The sequence below is a fragment of the Ursus arctos genome, unplaced genomic scaffold (assembly GCF_023065955.2).
Source record: "Ursus arctos isolate Adak ecotype North America unplaced genomic scaffold, UrsArc2.0 scaffold_11, whole genome shotgun sequence".
NCBI classification, from domain to species: Eukaryota; Metazoa; Chordata; class Mammalia; order Carnivora; family Ursidae; genus Ursus; species Ursus arctos.
The window spans coordinates 63,058,991-63,080,637 of NW_026622775.1; the positions used below are offsets into that span (position 1 = coordinate 63,058,991).

At 38.5% G+C, this 21,647-nt stretch overlaps 1 protein-coding gene across 2 annotated transcripts in view; it reads right to left on the reverse strand.

Moving 5' to 3' along the window:
- The window catches only part of MSRA (methionine sulfoxide reductase A), a 408,777-nt gene that overhangs the window by 198,085 nt on the left and 189,045 nt on the right, over positions 1 to 21,647 (reverse strand). For both annotated transcript variants that reach the window (XM_026518907.3, XM_048212318.1), the window contains one exon: positions 8,669 to 8,788. In XM_026518907.3, coding sequence (XP_026374692.1) covers positions 8,669 to 8,788 — 120 coding nt within the window. The remainder of the gene's footprint in view (positions 1 to 8,668; positions 8,789 to 21,647) is intronic.

A 21,647-nucleotide genomic window follows, 5' to 3' on the forward strand; every position in this document is an offset into this window, starting at 1 on the left:
GTTAACAAGAGAGATTCCTGAAGCCTCTATTGTCACACCCTCAGCCCTGCTCCTGCTGCAGCCGTCAGCACTCAGAGCATCTAGCAGATATGAAAATGGTCTATTAGAAAATCCCAGTCCTCAGTTTTTAGGGGAAAAAAAAAATCCAGCCTAACTAAAAAATAGTCAGGATCTAGTGGACAAAAATATTGATGTATTGAAATCGCAACATTTCAAACTCAAAAGCTACCTCCACTCTGAATCCTTGATCCCCATCCTCACTTAAAAAAGCATAATGGATACAGATTTCAACTTCCGTTTAGGATTCCAGAAACACATTGATCTGGGAAGACAAAATTTTCAACCTTCTCAAGTCGATCTCCCAAATCACTTTTTCTCAGCCTCTGTTTCCTTCTCTGACAAAGAAAGTAGTCTCAGTGGTTTTCAAACATTTTCAAAAACTTTTTAAAATAATAAAGTATTAGTCAAGATTGAAACATATAGCTAAAAGGTGAAGGAGTTCTCTAGGCAGCTCAAATCTTTCTTATTTAGTTAGAACATTCTTCATGATTGGTGGAATCCCTGAAATGCCTTCCTGGAGGCCAAGTGTTCTATGGTCACCCACTTTGAAAGCCACTGGATCAGGAGATAACCCGTTAAGTCCCTTCCAAGTCTGAAATGCTATGACCACTTCCCCTCCCCCCAGGCCATGACCTATACCTCAGGATTCCTGATGGCAGCCCTTCAGAGAGGGGTAGCCCTCATCAGGAAGCCATGCTTGTCTTTTCTAGCCATCGACACTTAGAAAATAAACAAAAACAGTTGTTTTCCCATGACCTCTATTTTGTCCTTTCAGGCAATGGGTCCATTCACTGAACTAATCTGTCTTGAGCAGCTATGGGGACGGGTTGGATGGAGGAGCTGTATTTTGTCCCAGGGATTACTACTATGAGTCATAGGCCCACTGACCTTGGGGCTTGCTTTCTGTCGGGAGTTTGAGAGAGACAAGCATTTTCATCCTGCATGCTACAAGTTCAAGGTCAATTTTATGTCTAACATCTGAGGAACAAAAAGTGATCAAATTGCTTATAGCAAGAACTGAACACCGGAATTCTTGCCTTTTCAGGGATATGCCAATAACTTAGTAATTTACCTTGACTGACATTGAAATGAGTACAATAAGACTTACTACACACTAAAAAGAGATTTAATGTAGTCTGCAAGGAATTTAGAAAGAGTTTTACATTGCTTTGTAAAATCTGCTAATAACAGAACTCATCACTACTTCGAAGAAAAATGGGATCATTAATCTTATGCAAGATACATAGACACGTACATCCACCCAAACACTTCAGAAATTAAGTCAAACTAAAAAAGTATACTGAGCTGCTTTATATTAGTGGGGAAATGATTCAATGCTTTGAGAGAGCTCTTCAGCATCAAGGAAATAAGGATGTGCATTTGGGGAGGGGGTGGGTCTGAATGACTATGAACAAAGAAGAGGAACAGGAGAAAATGGCTTCCGCTTGCTGCGTCATGTGCACATTCTGTGGGCTGACCCCACGCCCCTGCCTAGCCATGCTTCACGACCCTTCGCTTTCATCTTTAACACTCCCAAGAGCTAGAGTGGTAGAAAGTGTATGTCCCTGATTTTCTACGACGCCTCCAATTTGACATACTTTTATTTTCAAGTAAGATGCCTCCAATTTGAAATACTTTTCTTTTCTTTTTTTTTTTTTTTAGAGGGAACACAAGCAGGGGGAGTGGGAGAGGAAGAAGCAGGCTCCCAGCGGAGGAGCCTGATGTGGGGCTCGATCCCAGAAGGCCGGGATCACGCCCTGAGCCGAAGGCACACGCTCAATGACTGCGCTACCCAGGCGCCCCTGAAATACTTTTATTTTCAAGTAAGAACCTCACCACAACTCTACTGGCTTCATAAAATAGCACTGCCCCCATTTTACAAGAGAGGAGACTGAGTCCAGGAAGCAAAATGGCCTGAACATCAACACCACTGGAAGGTGACGCGAGGACTCACATACACCGTGCCTCCCAGACCAGGCTCCTGCTCAGAACGGCTGTTGGCCCGGTTGCCTGAAAATCCCTCAGAGTGTTCCAGTGAAAGAAAGTATCTGGGCCTCAGATTCTCTGTGGTGATGGTGTAAATCTCACTACTGTGGAAAAGTTATGCAGTCCCTTTCATGCTTCTGGTTTTGGTGCCACTTGGCTGTGCAGATTTCTAAAAGCTTTTGAATAGACTAATAAACACAGAATTGTTCTGAACATCTGTAAGCAAAATACGAAAAGATATTACCCAGTGAATGAACATCCTGGGTTTTCTCGCCAGAAATGGGGTTATTTGTGTATTAGGCTAATGCACTGAAATTAACCCAGAATGCTTACCCATTGCAGAATGTCTTTTCATATTTTCATCTGTGTAGTCGTTATTATAAAATGTAAGAATAATTCTCTATCAGGGTATTCAGGAATCTGAATAGCTCAATTACTTCTAAAATCAATGTAGTAAAGCAACAGCATGCCAGTTAATCAGTTGGTTTGCATAACAAATGTTTGGGGGAGTTGGTGTGTTTTGTGTGTGTGTGTGCACACATGCATATGTGTGTAAAAAGAGAAATCCAGGGTCAGTGCAACACTTTAAAACAAATGTGAAAGATCAAGCTTCCATTTGATTACAGAGAAAGAATTCTGGAAGACAGGTACTATTCAATTCATTCAAGAAAGGCTACAGGAAATCTAGGCTCCCAGCGGTTACGCCATCCCGGGTTTCCATGGGACCTCTAGTGCGAGGCATACACTGAGCTTTTAAGGAACACCAAATGAAGGCATAAATCCTTGGAAGTCATTTTAGGATTAGAACGGTGGCCACTAAGACTTAGATTACTTCTCAGCACATTATTAGAGGCAGCTCTGAAACACGACAAGGAATAGTGGCCAAACAGGGGCCATGAGCCATGCCACCTCAGATCCAAGCTGTGACTGGGTTCCCACTGCAGGAGCTGGTGGTGGGCGGCTCACAGAGGGCTCCAAATTCAGGCCTGGAGCATCTAGGAGATGCAACTTGCTCAGCTTGTGGCTCTCATTTCAGTGCTAATTGATGAATCCAAGGAAGAGAAGTTTAAGTGCCTGCTACAGGAGAAAGGTCACTTTTAAAACAGGTTTAAAGGAAAAGACAGACACATGTGAGGGGTGGGAGTCACCAGGGAAAGGCAAGGAGGCAATCCCAGCCTTTGGCAAATCATTGTGGTCTGCCTTCTCTCAGCTTTGAATGCCAAAATTCCATTTTTATCATTTAATTTAACCCAAGGTTAATCTAATATGGACAGAATGACCTGTATAGACAAAACTCACAATAAACTGAGATATACATCTCAGAATGGCACTTAATTGAATTTGAAATGAGAATTAGAACTGTCTGGCTTGACCAACCTGGTCTTGTTGCATTTTCTTTCCATAAATAATCTCCCCAGGAGGACAAAAGATGAGAAGTTTCTCCAGAGTGTGGATTAGAGAAGTTACTGATAAAACTTAAAAGCATCAGGGTGTCAGGCTCTGGGAGTCTGTCCAGAAGCCAAACCAAATAGAGGAACTCAGAGGGTGCCAGCAGGACTTCCCCTTTCCCAGGCTGGCCTACCTGACCAGCCTCCCTACTGAGGCCCTCTTTTTTTTTTTCCTTCTTGCATATGGCAAGGCATTCCATCGGGTTACTCTGAGGTCCTACAGACCTGGAAGCCATGCTCTCTTCTAACCAACCACCTATCTCCACTCTGAGCATTTCAGGCTTGTTTTATACATCATTCCCAAAGGGCAACTTCATTGCCACCAGGAACTGTTGTCCCCCTGTATCTTCTCCGGATGTCAGGCTCAGGTATCATGCGGATCATCTGGCATGTAACCCACCTATTAGTGAGCTATTAATGCAGGTTCTACTTACATGTCAGACTCAACTCTGTCCATGTGGTCACCATCATGGGATCACCTCTTCTCCTGGCTCTTACTAGAAGCCATACGCTTTTCTGTGTGCCTAACTGCACCTCCAGCTCAGGTCTCAGAACCACAGGAGCATCAACAGCCACAAAGAAATACCATTCCAACATTAATATGCATCTTACCCGGATACACACCTGCTTTTACACTCACATACACACTCGCTCACTCGCTCATCCCCCAAGGTAGCACACACCCACTAGCACGCGGGCATGACAAACTGCGGCCAATGTTTCTGGTTCCATGGCTTCCATGGTGATCCATGTAATCACCACTCTGTGGGCCAAGACAATGCTGTGGCAGCTCTGACATTAGTCACCATGGGATAGGTTGGGGGTTGGGGGTTGGGGGTTGGGGGGGAGTGGTAGAACTACCCCTTTGGAATTTGAAAACTACCCCCCCTTCAAGTGCTATCCCTGGAATTCTGACACCTTCCCCAAGAAACCAAATGGTACCTTAGGCTCAAGCGTACTTGCCATATGAGAAGGAATTTGGCAGACAGTCCAGATCCTAGGCTTTGTTTCTTGAACGAACAAATGAATGAATGAATACCTTTACAAAAGACTCTGTTGTGACCAAAGTTTTACAGACTTAATTACAAACACAAGAGTAAGAATTTTTGAAATGAATCCAAATACTGGAGCACAGACTAGTATTTCTCTCCTGTGAAACCTCAGCGACTATTATGCATCTTAGTGGAGCTTTGGTTTTTCTTCCTTGCAAGTCAGACCCCTCCAGGGCTGACTTGTCCAATATGGCTTTGAACACCCGAGGCTTCAGCAGGGAAGCCCTCCCAGTATAACCTGCTTTCTGTCTCCCCCATCCTCTCCTTGGTCAAAAATCCTTAATTAGCTGGTTACCCTAATTACTCTAGCTGGGGACCTTGTTTGTTCTCCTTCCCTGCTATTCCCAGGGATCTGAAGTCTCTACCACTTCTGTGCCAGAGGGTCCTTTCTATCACAGTTTCTCTCTGGCTTTTTGTGTTTTCCTTTCATGATCAGAACAAAAAAAAAAGCCCGGGGAAAGAAATCATCTCTCCTTCTATGTCTGGGTAAGACCCCATAACCATCATTTCCCAATCAGGAACAAGTTTCCATGACAACCACGCTTCCCAATGCCACCACTAACTTAGCAGGTAGTGTTCACATCAAATACAGAGTTCTTTACCAACCTCTGTGGCTTCTGTACAAGACTCAAAGATACCGGCTGTTTGCATGAACTGTATCTTAAAAGAATTTTGTCCTCTGCCCTTCGAAACATCAGAAAGACAAAAAAAAATTGCTTGGCATTTTCTTAACTTGTAATCATTACAAAGCACACCAATTTTTTAAAAGTATAATAGAGGGATGGACACGAAAGAGTGTGGGACGTGGTGGAAGGAAGTATGAATGGACGAACGGAGAACCACTGGGATGTGACAGTTGGGTGACAGACGCCAAGGTCAGTGGCATAAACTTGGAGCTGAGAGCTGATGAGGTTGGAATTCCTGCTATAGGTGACCTTGGGGAAGTTCCTTTTCCTCTCTAAGCCTCAACACTCCCTCTGTAAAAGACAGAAACTGGGACATTTCACGGAATCCTTTGGAAGAATAGATGGGAAAAAAGCAGAGGCACATAGTAGGAGTTCAACAAAGGGCAATTAGCATACTGTTCTTATTAACATAAAGAGTTGAATCAGAACAAGTCTGAGCAAACAAGAAACCAAGTATTCTAATTGATTATTAACATTTTGCTGGTGGAGAATAACAGTACAAGCAGTAGATATTTGGAGGTTTTCTTAGCAACCTTTTCTCTTGAGCTATTAAGTCATGTCTGCAATTATGGGAAGGAATCTATTCATTTCCATTCCTGAGACTTAAGAGGATACACCTGGGCAATCTCCAGGGTTCATCTGAATCTATTTATAGCTCTGCATAAGCATTTGTTTAATTTCGAAACAGATGCAAAGAAAAAACTTGGATTAACCATTAAAGTATGTGTTCGATATTCCACATTCTCAACACCAATGAGTATATTTCAGTTCTTCTGTAAAGGCAAGGAAAACAAGAATATGTATGTTTTTATGATATTTTCAATATTGCACAGCTCAAATTTCATTTCAAAATCATAATTCTTATTGTAGCAAACAAACCAACATGCTCATTATTGAACAAACTCCCATACTCCAACACCCCCTCCCAGCTGCATTCACGGTGCCCTCAGAGAGCTGAGAGGCCCTTCCACAAGTAACACCAATTCAACCCTTTACTTTTAAAAGATAAAACTACTTATGTACTTTTAAAATCCTAGTTTTGTCACTATGGTGGACTACATATCTAGATAATAAACCCTCCCTATTAAGAACTCTTAAGAGAGGTGCCTAGGTGGCTCAGTCAGTTAAACATCCAACTCTCATTTTGGCTCAGGTCATGATCTTGGAGTCGTGAGACTGAGCTCTGCCTTGTACTCCATGCTCAGCAGGGAGTCTGTTTGAGATTCTCTCCTTCGGCCCCTCCCCCTACCCATGATCACTCGCTCCCTCTCCAAAATAAATAAATAAATCTAAAAAAAAAGAACTCAAGATACTGAATAAAGTATTTTTTGTAAATGTGTTTTACAGTATGGATGTTCCTCAAAACATTACAAATAAGACTATCCTATGATCCAGCAATCTCTCTTTGGGGTATATATCCTAATGAAATGAAATCAGTAACTCAAAGAGAAAGCTACGCCCCCATGTTCACCTCAGCACCACCCACAATAGCGACAGTTTGGAAACAACCAAAGTGTCCGTCAGCAGAAGAATGGATAAAGATATCGCGATATACAGATATATAGATATATATATCTCAAACACAGTATTATTCAGCCTTACACATGAAGGAAATTCTGCCACTTGCAACAATATGGATGAAGCTGGAAGAAATTATGCTAAGTGAAATTAAACCAGACACAGAAAAAAATGTATACTGCATGTTCCCATTTGTATGTGGAATCTAAAAAAAATCACGTTCATAGAAGCAGAGAGAAGAATGGTGGTTACCAGGGGTAGGAGTAGAAGTAAGCAGGGAAATGTTCGTCAAAGGGTACAAACTTCCTGTTATGGAGGATGAATTAGTTCTAGAGAGCTAATGTACAGCACGGTGGTGGTAGTTAATAATACTGTATTGTTCACTTGAAATCTGCTAAGAGAGTAGATCAGAGGCGCTCTTGACACAAAATATAAGTATGTGAGGAGATGGGTATGTTATTAGCTTGACTATTAGTAATCATATTACTCTGTATATCAAAACATCATGTCATACACTTTCAATATGCACCATTCTTATTTGAAAAATGAAAAAAGTGTTTAAAAGAGAAAAAAAACTGTTTTAAGTGCTATGTGAGCTGGCAGAGAAGTAAAGGAAATCCTTGAAGGTCAGAATAAAAAACAGATCTAGAATGGTTGTCTGGTATCTGAGCTAGAATTTGCCATGGGGGCATCTGCCTATCCTGGTAGCCAAATATTTTTCTGTAAAGGGCTAACTCATAAATGTTTTAGGTTTTGCAGCCCATACAATCTCTGTCATATCCACTCAACTGTGCCATTGTGCCATGAAAGCATTCACAGATATTACATAAATAAAGGGGTATGGCTGGGTTTCTATAAGACTTTATTTACATAACCTGGCAGTGGGCAGGATTTAGCCTGTAAGCCACAGTTTGCCAATCCCTTCATTGTAGACTAGATTTGAATGTCTTACCCACGGAGAAACAATTACAGTGTGTGATGTTTTTCCTATATAGTAGACTACTGCGCTCTTCATACCCCTCTGTATACCTGCCTTTGGGGGATCCCTCCCACATTGACTCTGGGCTAGACCATGTGACTTGCTTTGGTCAGTGGGACACTAGTAAATATGATACAAACAGAAACTTGAAAAGTGTTAGCAGAATGGGGCTTATCCTCTCTTGCTGCTCCTGGGATCTCTGCACCCACCAGGTGCAGAGAATTTGCCCAGGCCAGTGTATTGAAGACATGGTCCATCATTCCCCCTACCCCAGCCAACAAAAAAGGATAGCCAGCACCAAATGCAGACCTATGAGTGAAGCCATCCTAGACCAACTAGTCCCCAGGCAGCCTACCAGTTGACTGGAGTCACATGAGGGAGCCCAGACGAGCCAGCAGAAGAACCACCAAGATGAGAGCAATCAAAATTGCTGACCCACATAATCATAAGCTAGTAAGTGATTGCTTTAGAATTAAGTTTTGCAGTGATTATTCTGCAACAAAAGCTAAATGAAACATTCCATAGGAAATCTATTATCTTCTAAAAATATAAAGTGAGAGGGGTGCCTGGGTGGCTTAGTGGGTTGAGTGTCTGACTCTTGATTTTGGCTCAGGCCATGATCTCAGGATCCTGAGATCAAGCCCCACATCAGGGTCTGCATCTCAGCAGGGAGTCCGCTTGAGATGCTCTCCCTCTTCCTCTTCCTCTGCCCATCCCCCTGCTTGCACGTGCACACTGTCTAAAATAAATAAATAAATCTTTAAAAAATAAAATAAAAACATAAAGTGAGAGATCAACAAGTATATTTATAGAAATGGGAAAGAAAAGACTGAGGCAACACAAAACATTATATTTGCATTTTAAAGATCCTGTCACCTGCCAGCAGAGACAAGCCCTTTGTTGCTCCTTATAATAGAAGTTGGAGGAAATTCTTCCTACCTGAACAGACTTCTTTATAAGTAGGATTGGAAGTGTAGCCTCCTGCATAACCAACTTGAGTTGAATATACTCCTTTCATGGTCCAGAATTTCCTTTCAGCTCCCCAGAAACAGCCCATTCCTAAGAAAAACATAAGACACTGATTAGTCCTTTGTCAAAAACAGTCCTTGCATATTAGAAGCCCTGTTATACTAGAAAAGATAAGTCATTCATGTCATTTGGTAATCAAAAATAAGATTATCCTTTAAAGAAGGACAGTTCAATGGAGGCAACCTAAGTGTCCATCAATAGATGATGGGTAAGGAAGATGTGGTACACACACACAAACACACATACACACATGCACACACACACACACACACTGGAATATCATGCAACCACAAAAAAAGGGATGAGATCATGCCATTTGAGACAAAATGAATGTACCTAGAAGGTATTATGTTAAGTGAAGTAAGTCAGACTCAGAAAGACTAACACTATATGATTTCACTCATAAGTGGAATCAAAAAACTAATAACAACAACAAGAAATGAACACACAACAAAAAGCAGAATCAAACCTATAAATACAGAGAACTGATGGTTGCGGTGGCGGGGGGAGGTTGGGAGATGGGCAAAATAGGTGAAAGACAGTACGAGATACAGGCTTCCAGTTATGGAATGAATAAGTCACAGGAATAAAAGGCACAGCATAAGGAATATAGTCAATGATATTGTAATAGCATTGTATCAGAACAGATGGTAGCTACACTTACGGTGAATATAGCATAATGCGTAAACTTGTTGAACCACTATGTTGTACACCTAACACTAATGTAACATTGTGTGTCAACTACACTCAAATAAAAAAGAAACATGTTAGAAATCAAGAAGAAAAAAATCAATTAATTAAGAAGAATTTTTAACATCTAAAAATAATTTTATTTAAGGCTATTTGCATAGAATGTCTCTTTGCTTAATTGTGCAAAAACTTAGCCTCAAATTTTCATGAAGTTGGTAAAGTATACCTTTCCAAATAGCCTAGTAAAAAGATAACTGCATTTGATGAATGATTTCAATACTCAATTCATTATGGACTTGTTAAAACATAACTTGTATTAATAGCATAAATTTATTTAATGATCAGCATCCTGTTCACGCTTTTGAAAAAAAAATTCCAACAAAGAAAAGTAACACTAACTTACTGACTTAAATGGGAAAACTTCCCAAAATCAACACAGATTGATGTAGTTTTCAATTAACAATTTTACATAATGTGTTGAGTTTCTTCAAAAATGTTTAAGTCAATATAAACTTTCATGTGATAAATTACTGCTCACCAAAGGGTGAGTTCTGTTACTACATATAATGACTGAGGAAACAGAGAAGGGGGAAGACAGAGAAAGAGACAACAACAACAAATACACAAAGGAACTCAGAAAAAATAGCATTCCATTCAACTAGCAAACATTGTGCTCCTATCAGTAGTTACTGGAGTCTTCCGAACATATGGTGAAAACCAAGACTTAGCTCCCAAGAATGCACATACTTACTTCAAAAATGTAGCATTACATCTCCCTGGGCTCCAAATAAGGAGCCCTCACTTTCTACTCTGAGTTTCTAAACTGTCCACAACTGCTATTCTGTGACCAACTTCTAGATGTAAGCAAGATTACTGCCTTGCTCAAATTTTATACAGCTTTATTAAGTCATATATAATTAAGACCTTGGGAAGAACAACAGTTGGCAAATTAATATATGCCTCCTACTTCTACAATCACTGGATTTGTTAGACTCGATGACAGAACTGAAAGAAAAATTAGATGGAAGTTTACTGAAATTCTTGACACTTGTTAATATTCTAAAATTCAGAACAGTAATCACCAAAAGGCAATGTGCGTAATGCTATACATTATACAAAAATATATTTGCTCAAATGTGAGGGGAAATATATTGACCAAAAATAGATGAACAGTTAAGAAATAGGATAGAGCCACATGACAAAATTCATGTAGTAAAAAAATTACTGTGGTGATAACAATGCAACATGGAAATATGTATATGATTATATCATAATTAACTAAGGCTAAATTTAAAAGGAAAAAACACAAGTATATGCATGTTCTTATAGAAAACTATGAAAAAAATAATCCATACCGAAATAGACGAGAAGGAAATATACAAAGTTATAACCACGATTGTTGTATAGTGGTGAAAATACAGGAATTTTTTTCATTCTTTCATTTCATTTTCATTTTTCATTTTCAAGTGTTTCTATAATAGTCATATTCCTTTTAAAATGAAAAATTAAAAAAGAAAAAATTCAAAGAAAAATATAACCATATGTACTGTTTGAGTTACAACTGCAAGACATCATTCTTCCCATTTACAAGGGAGCTGTTTGCTGCTAGTGAATATAGCTAAATATTTACTGAGTACTTATAAAAATGGACTATCTTCAAATCTCTGGAACAAGAATGTGCTATTAATTTTACTTTATTGCATTTCTGGGATCAGGGAATTATATTAGTCAAGGTTTTCCAAAGAAACAGACCAATAGGGTATATACAGAGACAGATTTATTATGAGGATTATCTCCAGCAGCTGTAGAGGCTGAGAAGTCCATGATGTACGTTGTCAAGCCAGAGACCCAGGAAAGCTGGGACTATAATCCCAGCCCAAACTCAAAGGCCTGAGAACGGGGGAGCCAGTGATGTAAGTCCCCATCCGAGCATGAAGGCTGGATAACCAGCAGCACTGATGTACAAGGGCGGGAGAAGATGGATGTCCCAGGTCAAACGAAGAGTAAATTCACCCTTCTTCTGGCATTTTATTCTATCCAGGCCCTTGACAGATTGGAGGATGCCCCCCCACATTGGTGAGGGTGATCTTCTTTCCTCAGTCTACCAATTCAAATCTCTTCCCAAAACATCCTCACAGACACATCCGGAAATGGCTATCTGGGCATCCCTCAGCCATGTCAAGTTGACATACAAAATGAACCACCACTGAAATGATGACAGCGAATCTCTGGAGAAGGATAAGTAAAAAGTGAGGTGGGCAGCATTACTGAGCATAAAAGGCCAAGACACACCCAGGAGCTGTGCAGTGTGATAAGCTGAAGGCATTCTAGCCCCTGAAGTTCAGAAGTCTGTGAGGTTCACTGAATAACATACTTCTTTCTCGCACAACGACTAACACTGACGGTACCAAAGGTTACTTCAAGCTTTCAGCATTCTATGCACAAGGTACATAATGGGCCATTTTAGTAGCCAGCCTAACCTGACCATTGTCTACAGTCTCACGTTGATGGCCCCAGATTTTGTATCTTCACTATATCCTCATGCTATATAGAGTTATAACACTTAAAATGGATCTTGGCCAAACCAAACAAAGTATTTGCTGCAGTTTATTTAATCCCCTTTTGATGTTTAACAGGGATCAAGAAAAGACCCCTGCTAGAGGTTGGATGACCCCACTCCAGCTGGGCACAGGCCTCCAGGGGGGGCCATGTGTGGCTGAAATAATGCCTCGGGGACCTGGTGTGTAATCAATGTCAAAATTTCTGGAGAGGTACTTAACTTAGAATAAGGGTTGTTGTAGGAATAAAACGCCTCCTTGAAGCAATCAGATGTTTCATCTAGTGGCTTCCAGTATAAACTAAGCATTCTGTTATTTGATTTTGAGTGTGTGTGTGTGTGTGTGTGTGTGTGTGTGTGTTTAAACAAAGGAAACAAGTTTATGACAAAATTTCTCAGAACTTACAATAATCTAGTAAAAAACATAAATATCATATATATGTGCATGCTATATATTATATATATTATATATATTATATATTATATATATATTATATAATATATATAAAAGGTAAGCATGCATTATTATCTTTAAAATATTTTATATTTTGGGGGGCGCCTGGGTGGCTGAGTTGGTTGAGCAACGGACTCTTGATTTCGGCTCAGGTCATGATCTCAGGATTGTGAGATCGAGCCCCACATCGGGCTCTGCACTGGGTGTGGAGTCTGCTTGGGATTCTCTCTCTCCCTCTCTGCCTGCCCCCCTTGCCAGCTTACACACTCTCTCTAAAAAAATTAAGTAAATAAATAAATATTTTATATTTTTAACTATTTATTATAAAGTAAAACACGGGTACAGAAACGCCATGCAGAACAGATGCATACCTCAACGTATTATTATTAGGGAAACATTCTTATAACTACTAGCCAGGTCAAGAAATGGAAGTTTTCCATTCCTCTCAGAACTCTGTCCTTGTATCACACCCCAATCACAATTCCCTTCCTCCCCTAAAAGTAATCACACTCTGATCTTTACAGTAATCACTTCCTTATGTTTCTTTATATGTTTATCCCTCAAGGTGTCCATCCTGATACTATTGTTAGGTTGTGCCCTTTTTTTCTTAAATTTGATATAGCCTTAAGTTCTTTTAATCATAGGTTCCCTCTCCATTCTTTTCCTTCTGATTTATCCACTGAAGAAAACAAGACCCACTGACCTGCAGAGCTTCCCACAATGTAGATTTTGCCAATTGCACTCTCATGGCACAATTTGACTTGTTCCTCTATTCTTGGTATTTCCTGCAAATTTGCTGGATCCAGAACCTTGAACAGACTCAGATTTCATCCTTTGGCAAAAGTATAGGTGATACTATGTTCTTTTTTATGTGACATTTCAAAATGTTACAGCTTTATTGTGATATAATTGACTTATGACACTGTGTAAGTTTAAGGTACACAATATGATTTGGCATATATATATATTAATGTATATATATACATTCATATATAATAATAATAATTACAATTAAATATTCAATATATATTCAGTAATTTATATATTCATTATATATATAATGAATTAGAAAAATAAGTTTAGTCAACACATTCACTACCTCACATAATCACAATTTATTTTCAGTAGTAAGAACATTTAATATTAGCAACTTCCAAGTATACAATATTATTAACTATAGTAATCATAATGTATATTAGATCCCCAGAACTTATTCATCTTATAACCAGAAGTTTGTACCCTTTGACCAACATCAACCCTTTACTCCCACCTCCCCAACCCCCAGAAACCACCATTCTACTCTCCTTTTTATGAATTTGGCTTTTTTGTTTTTAAGATCCAATATAAGTGAGAGCAGATGGCACTTCTCTTTCTCGGTCTGACCGATTTCATTTAGCATAATGCCCTCAAGGTCTATTCACATTGTTACAAACGGCAGGATTTCCCTATTTTTTACGGCCAAATAGTATTTCACTGTATATAGAACATATCTTCTTTATCTAATCTGTCGAAGAACACTTAGGTTATTTCCCATGTCTTGGTTACTACGAATAATGTTGGAATGAACATGGGGGTGTACATATCTCTCCATGATAGTGATTTCATTTCCTTTAGATACATACCCAGAAGTAGGATACTGGATCATACGGTTGTTCTATTTTTAATTTTTGAAAAACCTCCATGCTATTTCCATAACGGCTGGCCACTTCACATTCCTATCAATAGCACAAGATCTTTTGTCTTTTTAGTAACAGCCATTCCAACAGGTGTGAGGTGATACCTAATCATGGTTTTGATTTGCATTTCCCCGGTCATTAATGATGTTGAGTGTCTTTTCATGGCCATCTGTATGTCTTTTTTGGAAAAATGTCTTCATTTTCAATCAAATCATTTGTGTTTTTTGGTATTGAGTTGTAGGAGCTCCTTGTATATTTTGGATATGAATATTGAATCTGATATATGGTTTGCAATTATTTCCTCCATTCCATTATCTCTTCATTCTGCTGATTGTTACCGTTGCTGTGTAGAAGTTTCTTATTTTGATGTAATCCCACTTATTTGATTTTGTTTTTGTTGCTTGTGTTTTTGATGTCATATCCAAAATATCATTGTCAAGACCAATGTCAAGGAGCTTCTTCTCTAAGTTTTCTTCTGAAAGTTTTGTGATTTCAGGTCTCCACATTCAAATCTTCAATCCATTGCGAGTTATTTTTTTGTGAGTGGTGTAAGATACGGGTCCAGTTTCACTTCTGCATGCAAAAAATCCAAATTTCTCAACATCATTTATGTAAAAGACTATCTATTCCCCATTGAGTATTCTTGGCTCGATTATCAATTATTAGTTAACCCTATATGTGTGAGTTTATTTCTGGGCTCTCTATTCTATTACATTGGTCTATGTGTCTGTTTTTATGGCAGTACCCTACTGTTTTGATTACCATAGCTTTGTAGTATAATCTGAAATCTTTTAAGTGTGATGCTTAGAGTTTTGTTCTTTCTCAGAATTGCTTTGGCTACTTGAGGTCTTTTGTTGTTCCATACAAATTTTGGAATTGTTTTTCTATTTCTGTGAAAAACACCACTGGAATTTTGATATTAGGTTTGAGACAGGATTGCATTAATTCTATAGATGGCTTTAGGGAGTATGGACATCTTAACAATATTAATTCTTCCAATTCATGAACATGGAGTATCTTTCCATTTCTTTGTGTCTTCTTCAATTTCCTTCATTAATATCATAGTTTTTGGTGCTCAGATTACTCCACTACCTCAGGTTAATTTATTCCAAAGTATTTTATTGGTTTTGATGTCATTATGAGTGGGATTACTTTCTTTATTTCTCTTTCAGATATTTCAGTGTTAGTGTATAGAAATGCAACTGATTTTCAGATGTTCATTTTGTATCCTGAAATTTTACTGAATTCATTGATTAGTTCTAACAGTTGTTTTTGTTTTTGGGGGGGGGGGTTTTGGTGAAGTTTTTAGGGTTTTTTCCATATAAGATAATGCCATCTTCAGACAGAGAAAATTTTACTTCTTCCTTTCTGATAGGATGTCTTCTATTTCTTTTTCTTGCCTAATTATTCTGGCACTATGTTAAATAGGACTTTTGAGAGCGAGCACCCTTGCCTTGTTTCTGATCTGAGCAGAAAAGCTTTCAGCTTTTTCACTACTGAGTATGACATTAGCTGTGGGTCTGTCGTATATGGCCTTTATTATGTTGAGGTATGTCCTTCTATATCTTCTTAAATTTGTTGAGAGCGTTTGTTATGAAAGGGTGCTGAATTTTGGTGAACAGTTTTTCTGCATCTTTGAGTGATACAATTTGTATCCTTCGTTCCACTTTTTTTTTTTCTTTCAGCACTTTGAATATATCATCCCACTGTCTATTGGTCTGCAAGGTTTCTGCAGAAAAATCCACTGACAGCCTAATGGGGCTTCCCTTGTATGTAATGAGTCATTTTTCTCTTGCTGCTTTCAAAATTCTCTCCTTGTCTTTGAATTTTAACATGATGATGAACTTGCCCACTCCAAGGCTGACCAATTTGTTTTAAAAATACCATTATAAACCCATTTATTTAAATATATCTGATATATTTCACCATTTCAATCACTCCTCTCATGTAGGCTCCACTTGACATATCTTTGGCCAGAAAGAGCCTCTTCAAATTGCTTCCTGAGTTCCTTTGAAACATCCTCCATAGTTTCCTAGTACTTCCTTGCTACCTGGTATGACAGGATATTTCAGGCTCATCTTGTATATTTCCTACCTCATACCTGCAATCAGCCATTTCTCTAAGAAACCTGATTTCTTTAAATGAGGAAAGGGATTTCAACACCATGACCTGGGTACTAGTGATGCTTGCTGAGAGAGTCCAGCCATGGGACACCAAGAAACCATGTGGCTGAAATTGCCCATCTAAGTACTGTCAAACCTACCATAAGATCAATAAAGTGCAGCAATAATCCACCATAAGATAGGAGTTATACATCTGGAATTATACACTAGCAGGACCACAGGGCATAAGCTGCACGAATAGGTAGCCAGACCTTTACAGCATGCACCAGGATGACACCAACACCACTCCCTCAGTTTACAACTATGGCTGAATGGGGATTCTCTACAAGCAGCTGAAGAACAAGAAAAAGGCTGGATTTTTGGTTATCGATGGTTGGCTTACTGTGTACTGATGCAAATCAACGATGCATAGTAGTTATACTGTGGTCTCACTGGGGAGGGGCCATAAAACATAATGGTGAAGTAAAATCCTCCCAACCAGTAAGTAACCTTCAAGAAGTGCACCAGTTATCCATTCCATGTGTAAGGAAAAGTAGCCCAAGTTTAGAACATATGTAAATTCATAGGCAGGAGCAAATGACTCAGCTGGCTAGTGAGAATCCAGAAACAAACAAACAAAAACAAAAACAAAACAAAACCCCTTGAAAGACAGCAAATAAGGAAATCTAAAGTTAAAGTATGTAGATGCACATATAGGAGTGATTATGCAGTATGAAGGTATTTGCATCCCACGTTAATGTTAACGTCAGGCAGAGAGCATCCAACAAGAAACAGGCACTAAATACAAAGCTGACAAAATGACCTGACTGGTGGAGATCAGTCAGCCTGTTTCACTGGCCACCCAGTCCTGGCATGATGGGTACAGGAACAAAGTGGCCATAGTGACAAAGATGGAGGGCACACACGGGTACAACAGTGGACTCCCACTTAACCAAATTTTACCCACGATTGCCACCACCAACGTCCAACCTGCCAGCAACAGAGATAGTCTCCAGCGTGTTATATAGTACCATTTCTCAAGGGGACCAACCAAACACTAGGTGGCAAGGGAGGAAACACTGGGCTCTTTCCAATGCTGAAAGAGCTAATGGTTTGTTCTCACAGTAACAGATACATACTCCAAGTATGGGTTTCACTTTCTCTGCCTTCAGAATCTCAGCCAGCTACTGCCCCATTTAACATTGCATCAGACCAAAGAACCAGGTTTACAGTATAGAAGATGCAGCAACAAACCCATGACTACAGTGTCCGTCTACCTTATGATATACCACACCATCCAGAAGCTGCTATCCTGATAGAGCACTAGAACAGCCCAGAGACACAACTGCAGCACCAGTTTCGAGACATACTTTATGAGGGCAGGGTACTATTTTTCAGAAATCTGAATATGCACTGAATAAAAGACCCCAAAGATATTGGGGCACCATGTCCCCCAAAAGATGAACACATGCACTAGAAAAACAAGGTGTGAAAACAGAATTGGCTCTACTTACTATCATTCCCAATGACTGCTGGGGGACTTTGTACTTCTGTCCCCATTAACTCTGGGCTCTGCAGTTAGATGTCCTGGTCCCCAAAACTGTAAACTTTCATCAGGAGTCATAGCAAGAATCCACTGAATTATAGGCGGTAGCTGTTTTCTAGTTACTTTGGGCTCCTTGTGCAGGGATAAACAGGCAAAAAGCTTGCCAGGCAGAAACAACCCAGAAACAATAAAGGAGATCTCTGTTGGGCCACAGCCTTGCAAACATTTGGTGTTAGAAATGATACAAATATTTGCCAACCAAATGGGTTTAAAAATCAGATTTCATTGTGGTTTTAACATATACTTGGGCAATTATCAATAAAGGTGACATCTTTTCATATTGGACATTCATGTTTGCTCTTTTATACATTGCTTTTGTCCATTTTTCTCAGGCTGTTCTATTGATTTGATGGAGTTTTTATATATTCTGAATACTAATTTTTTTGTCAATTTTATGTTTACAGATACTATCCTGTGTCAGATTTGCTCTTTATCTTCATTTATAATGCCTGTTTTCATGCAGATGTTTTAAAATTGCGGCTAAATTTCTCTATCTTTTCCTTTATAATTTGTTTTTATTTGTGCATCAATTTTAAAGTTCTGTTAATTTTATGTTGCTAATCCATCTTGAAATAATTTTCTATGTAGGATTTAAGTAGGGATTCAATTTAATTTTTTCTATAGAGATAATCAAGTGCCAAAAATAAATTATTATTTATTAAACTATCCATTTTCCCCCACTTATCTCTAATGTCATCTCAAGCATTCCCATTTCTGCCTGGCATCTTCCATTCATTTGCTTGCTCCTACACCAATAACCTACTGTGCTTCATTAATTCATTCAACAAATATATATATCTATTGCCTACTATGTGCCACGAAGTGCTCTAGGCACTTAGGATACATGAGTGAACAAAACAAAGAGCCTACCTACCCTCTTACAGTGCTTACACTTTAGTGGCAAAAGATTGATAATAAACAACAAAAATAATAAATAAGTAGATGGCAGAGCAAGTTAGAAGATGTAAGGAGCTATTTTAAAAAAAAAAGAAAAATAGAGCAGGATCAGAGGAATCAGGAGTGCTGGGGAGAATGCAATATGAAGTAAGGTGTTCAGGGTGGGCCTCAAAGAGATGGCAACTTCAAACAAAGGCTTGAGGGCAGCCACCCATTCAGATATCCAGGGTATGGGGTGTTTCAGGCAGAGGAAACAGTTGCTACAAAAGCACCAAGAACATGTCTGCTATGTTTAAGGGGCAGGAAAGAAGTCATGTGGCTTGAGTGAGGTAAGCACAGGAAGTAGTGGAACAAATCTGATAATCCAGATTGTGTGGGGCCTTGTAGGCAACTGAAAGGACTATGGATTTTACGCTGAGTGACATGGATGGCCACTGTTGAGTTCTGAGCAGAAGAGAAAATGCCATGTTATAGCAGGACCTTATTAAAACATAAGGATCACTCTGGCAGTCCCCTGCTGCGAAGTGACTGGAGTGGATCAAGCACAGAAGCAGGCAACGGTTGGGAAACTACCCTTGTAATCCAAGTGCAGGAGATGGTAGTTTAGCCCGGGTGGTAGCAGAGGAAGTCATGATCAGATTTGGGATCTATTTTGAAGATAGAACCAAAGGATTTCCTTTCCTGACTGACTGCAAGCAGGGTTTGAAAGAGAGAGTCAAGGTTGACTCTAAGATGATTGGCTTGAGTGAAGAACTGTGGGTGAAGCAAGTTTGTAGGGAAAAACCAAGGGTTGTGATTACTAGTTTTAATGGGTCATGATATCTAGTGCAGCAAGTCTTCTTTTCTTACAGTTTTTCAAAAATTGTCTTTGCTATTCTTGGTCCATTACTATTCTAAACTTAGTTTAGTATTAGCTTGTCAAGTTCCATAACATACCCTGCTAAGATCTTGATTTGAATTATGTTGAACTCACAGATTAATTTGAAAAATATGTTGTCCTATTAAAATATTGATCCTTTCTGTCAGTGAACACAATATAGCTGTCCATTTATTCAGGCCCTCTTGCACATCCTTCAATGCCATGTTATCATTCTTTCATAAAGGTCCTATACATTTTGATTACATATAATTTTATATATCCTATGATTTGTGTTGCTGCTCTAAACTCTGCTTTTTCTATTACACTTGTTTATTGCTTCTGGTTGGGATATTAAAACACCGTTGATTTTAGTATGCTTTCCATACTGTCAAAAAACTTAAGAGAATCCTCTTATTAGTTTTAATGGCTTTTCTCCAGGTTCTCTTTGACTTCCTCTTTATAAAGAATCGTATTTTGTACAAATGACAGTTTCATATTTCCTTGTCCAATTATTATTCTCTTTCCCTTATTTTACTTCCTTCCATCAGCTAGGACCTCCCCCTTAATGCTAAATAATAAGGGTGATAGTGGGAATCTTTGTCTCATCCTAATTTTGGTGAGAATGCTCCAGTAAGATTGAGTTTTGCTGTAGGCTCTTGGTTACACACCCTTTATCCTGTTAGAAATGCTTCCTTCCATTCCTAGTTTGTAAATAGCTTTTTATCAGGCATGAGTTTTGAGTTTTAACAATGTTTCATTCTTTAGAGATGATCAGAAAGGTTTCCCTCCCTTCGTCTCCTAAAGTTGTATACTACATTTGAAGATTTTTCTGAGCCATCCTTCAATAAACTTCACCTACTTACAATGTATTTTACACTGAGGAATTAATTTTGCTAATATTTTATTTCAAATTTTTTCATTTATGTTCATAAGGAAGATTTGTCATAATTTTATTTTCTTGTACTGTCTTGTCCAGAATTAGTACAAAGTTGTATTGTCCTCATAAAATGGGTTGGTTAACTTTCTCCCCCTCTTATATAACATTGCATTAGAAAAGGATTATTTGTTCCTTGAAGTTACAATAAAACTTTCTGAGCCACCTGGACCTTGTGTCTTTGGAGAGGAGAAGGGATGAAATGGGGGAGACTTTGCTTTGCTGTTATTCATTTATTCAGGTTTTCTTACTTATATTTCTGTTTTTAGAGGTTTTCATCACAGAACAAACCTTGGCTTTTATGGATCCTCTTTTTTTTTTTTGTGGTTGTTTTCTATTTCTGTTCTTCACTATTATTATCTTATTGTGCAGTTTACTCTGAACCTGTTCCTTTCTGTCTTCTGGATATACACAGTTATTTATTTTCAAGTATTCTTTTTTTCTGATAAATGTATTCAAGGCTACACATTTACCTCTAAGTTTTGCTTTAGATACATCCCAAATATTTAAATATGTTTAGATATATAGTATTGTCCTTGTCATTCATTTCTAAATATTTTATAATTTCCATTTTTCTTTTTAATCCATAAGTTATTTAAGGATGTACATTTTAGTTTTCAAGCATATGGCATGTTTTTCATACTGTCTTTTCATTTTGATGCAATTTTGTTGCATTGCGCTTTGAGAATGTGATCTTTACTATATTCTTTTGAAACTTGTTGAGACTTATTTAGTGACCTGCTACAAGAGACAGGTGAACCCTAGATTCCTGGAAGACAACAGCTGTCTTTTACAGGATATAACTAAATGGCTCTTTAAAGAATATTTTATCCAAAAGTGGTACTGATCCCAATGGTCTGCAGACTTATCTCTGGAAGTTGTGGATTCAATGAATTTATTTGTCACCACCACCACCACCACTCCAGAACTTCTGAAAGACACTTGTAGAAATAAAGTTTTGAACAGAAGGGGGTAAAGATTCTAATTTATATCAAAATTTAAGCATCTAAGAGATTTAAAGATCATATCAAAATTACAACTACATCATTGTCTCAGACTTATATTTTTTGCACTATCATTCAAAATTGTTAGTCGGTAAAAATTTTTTCAAAGG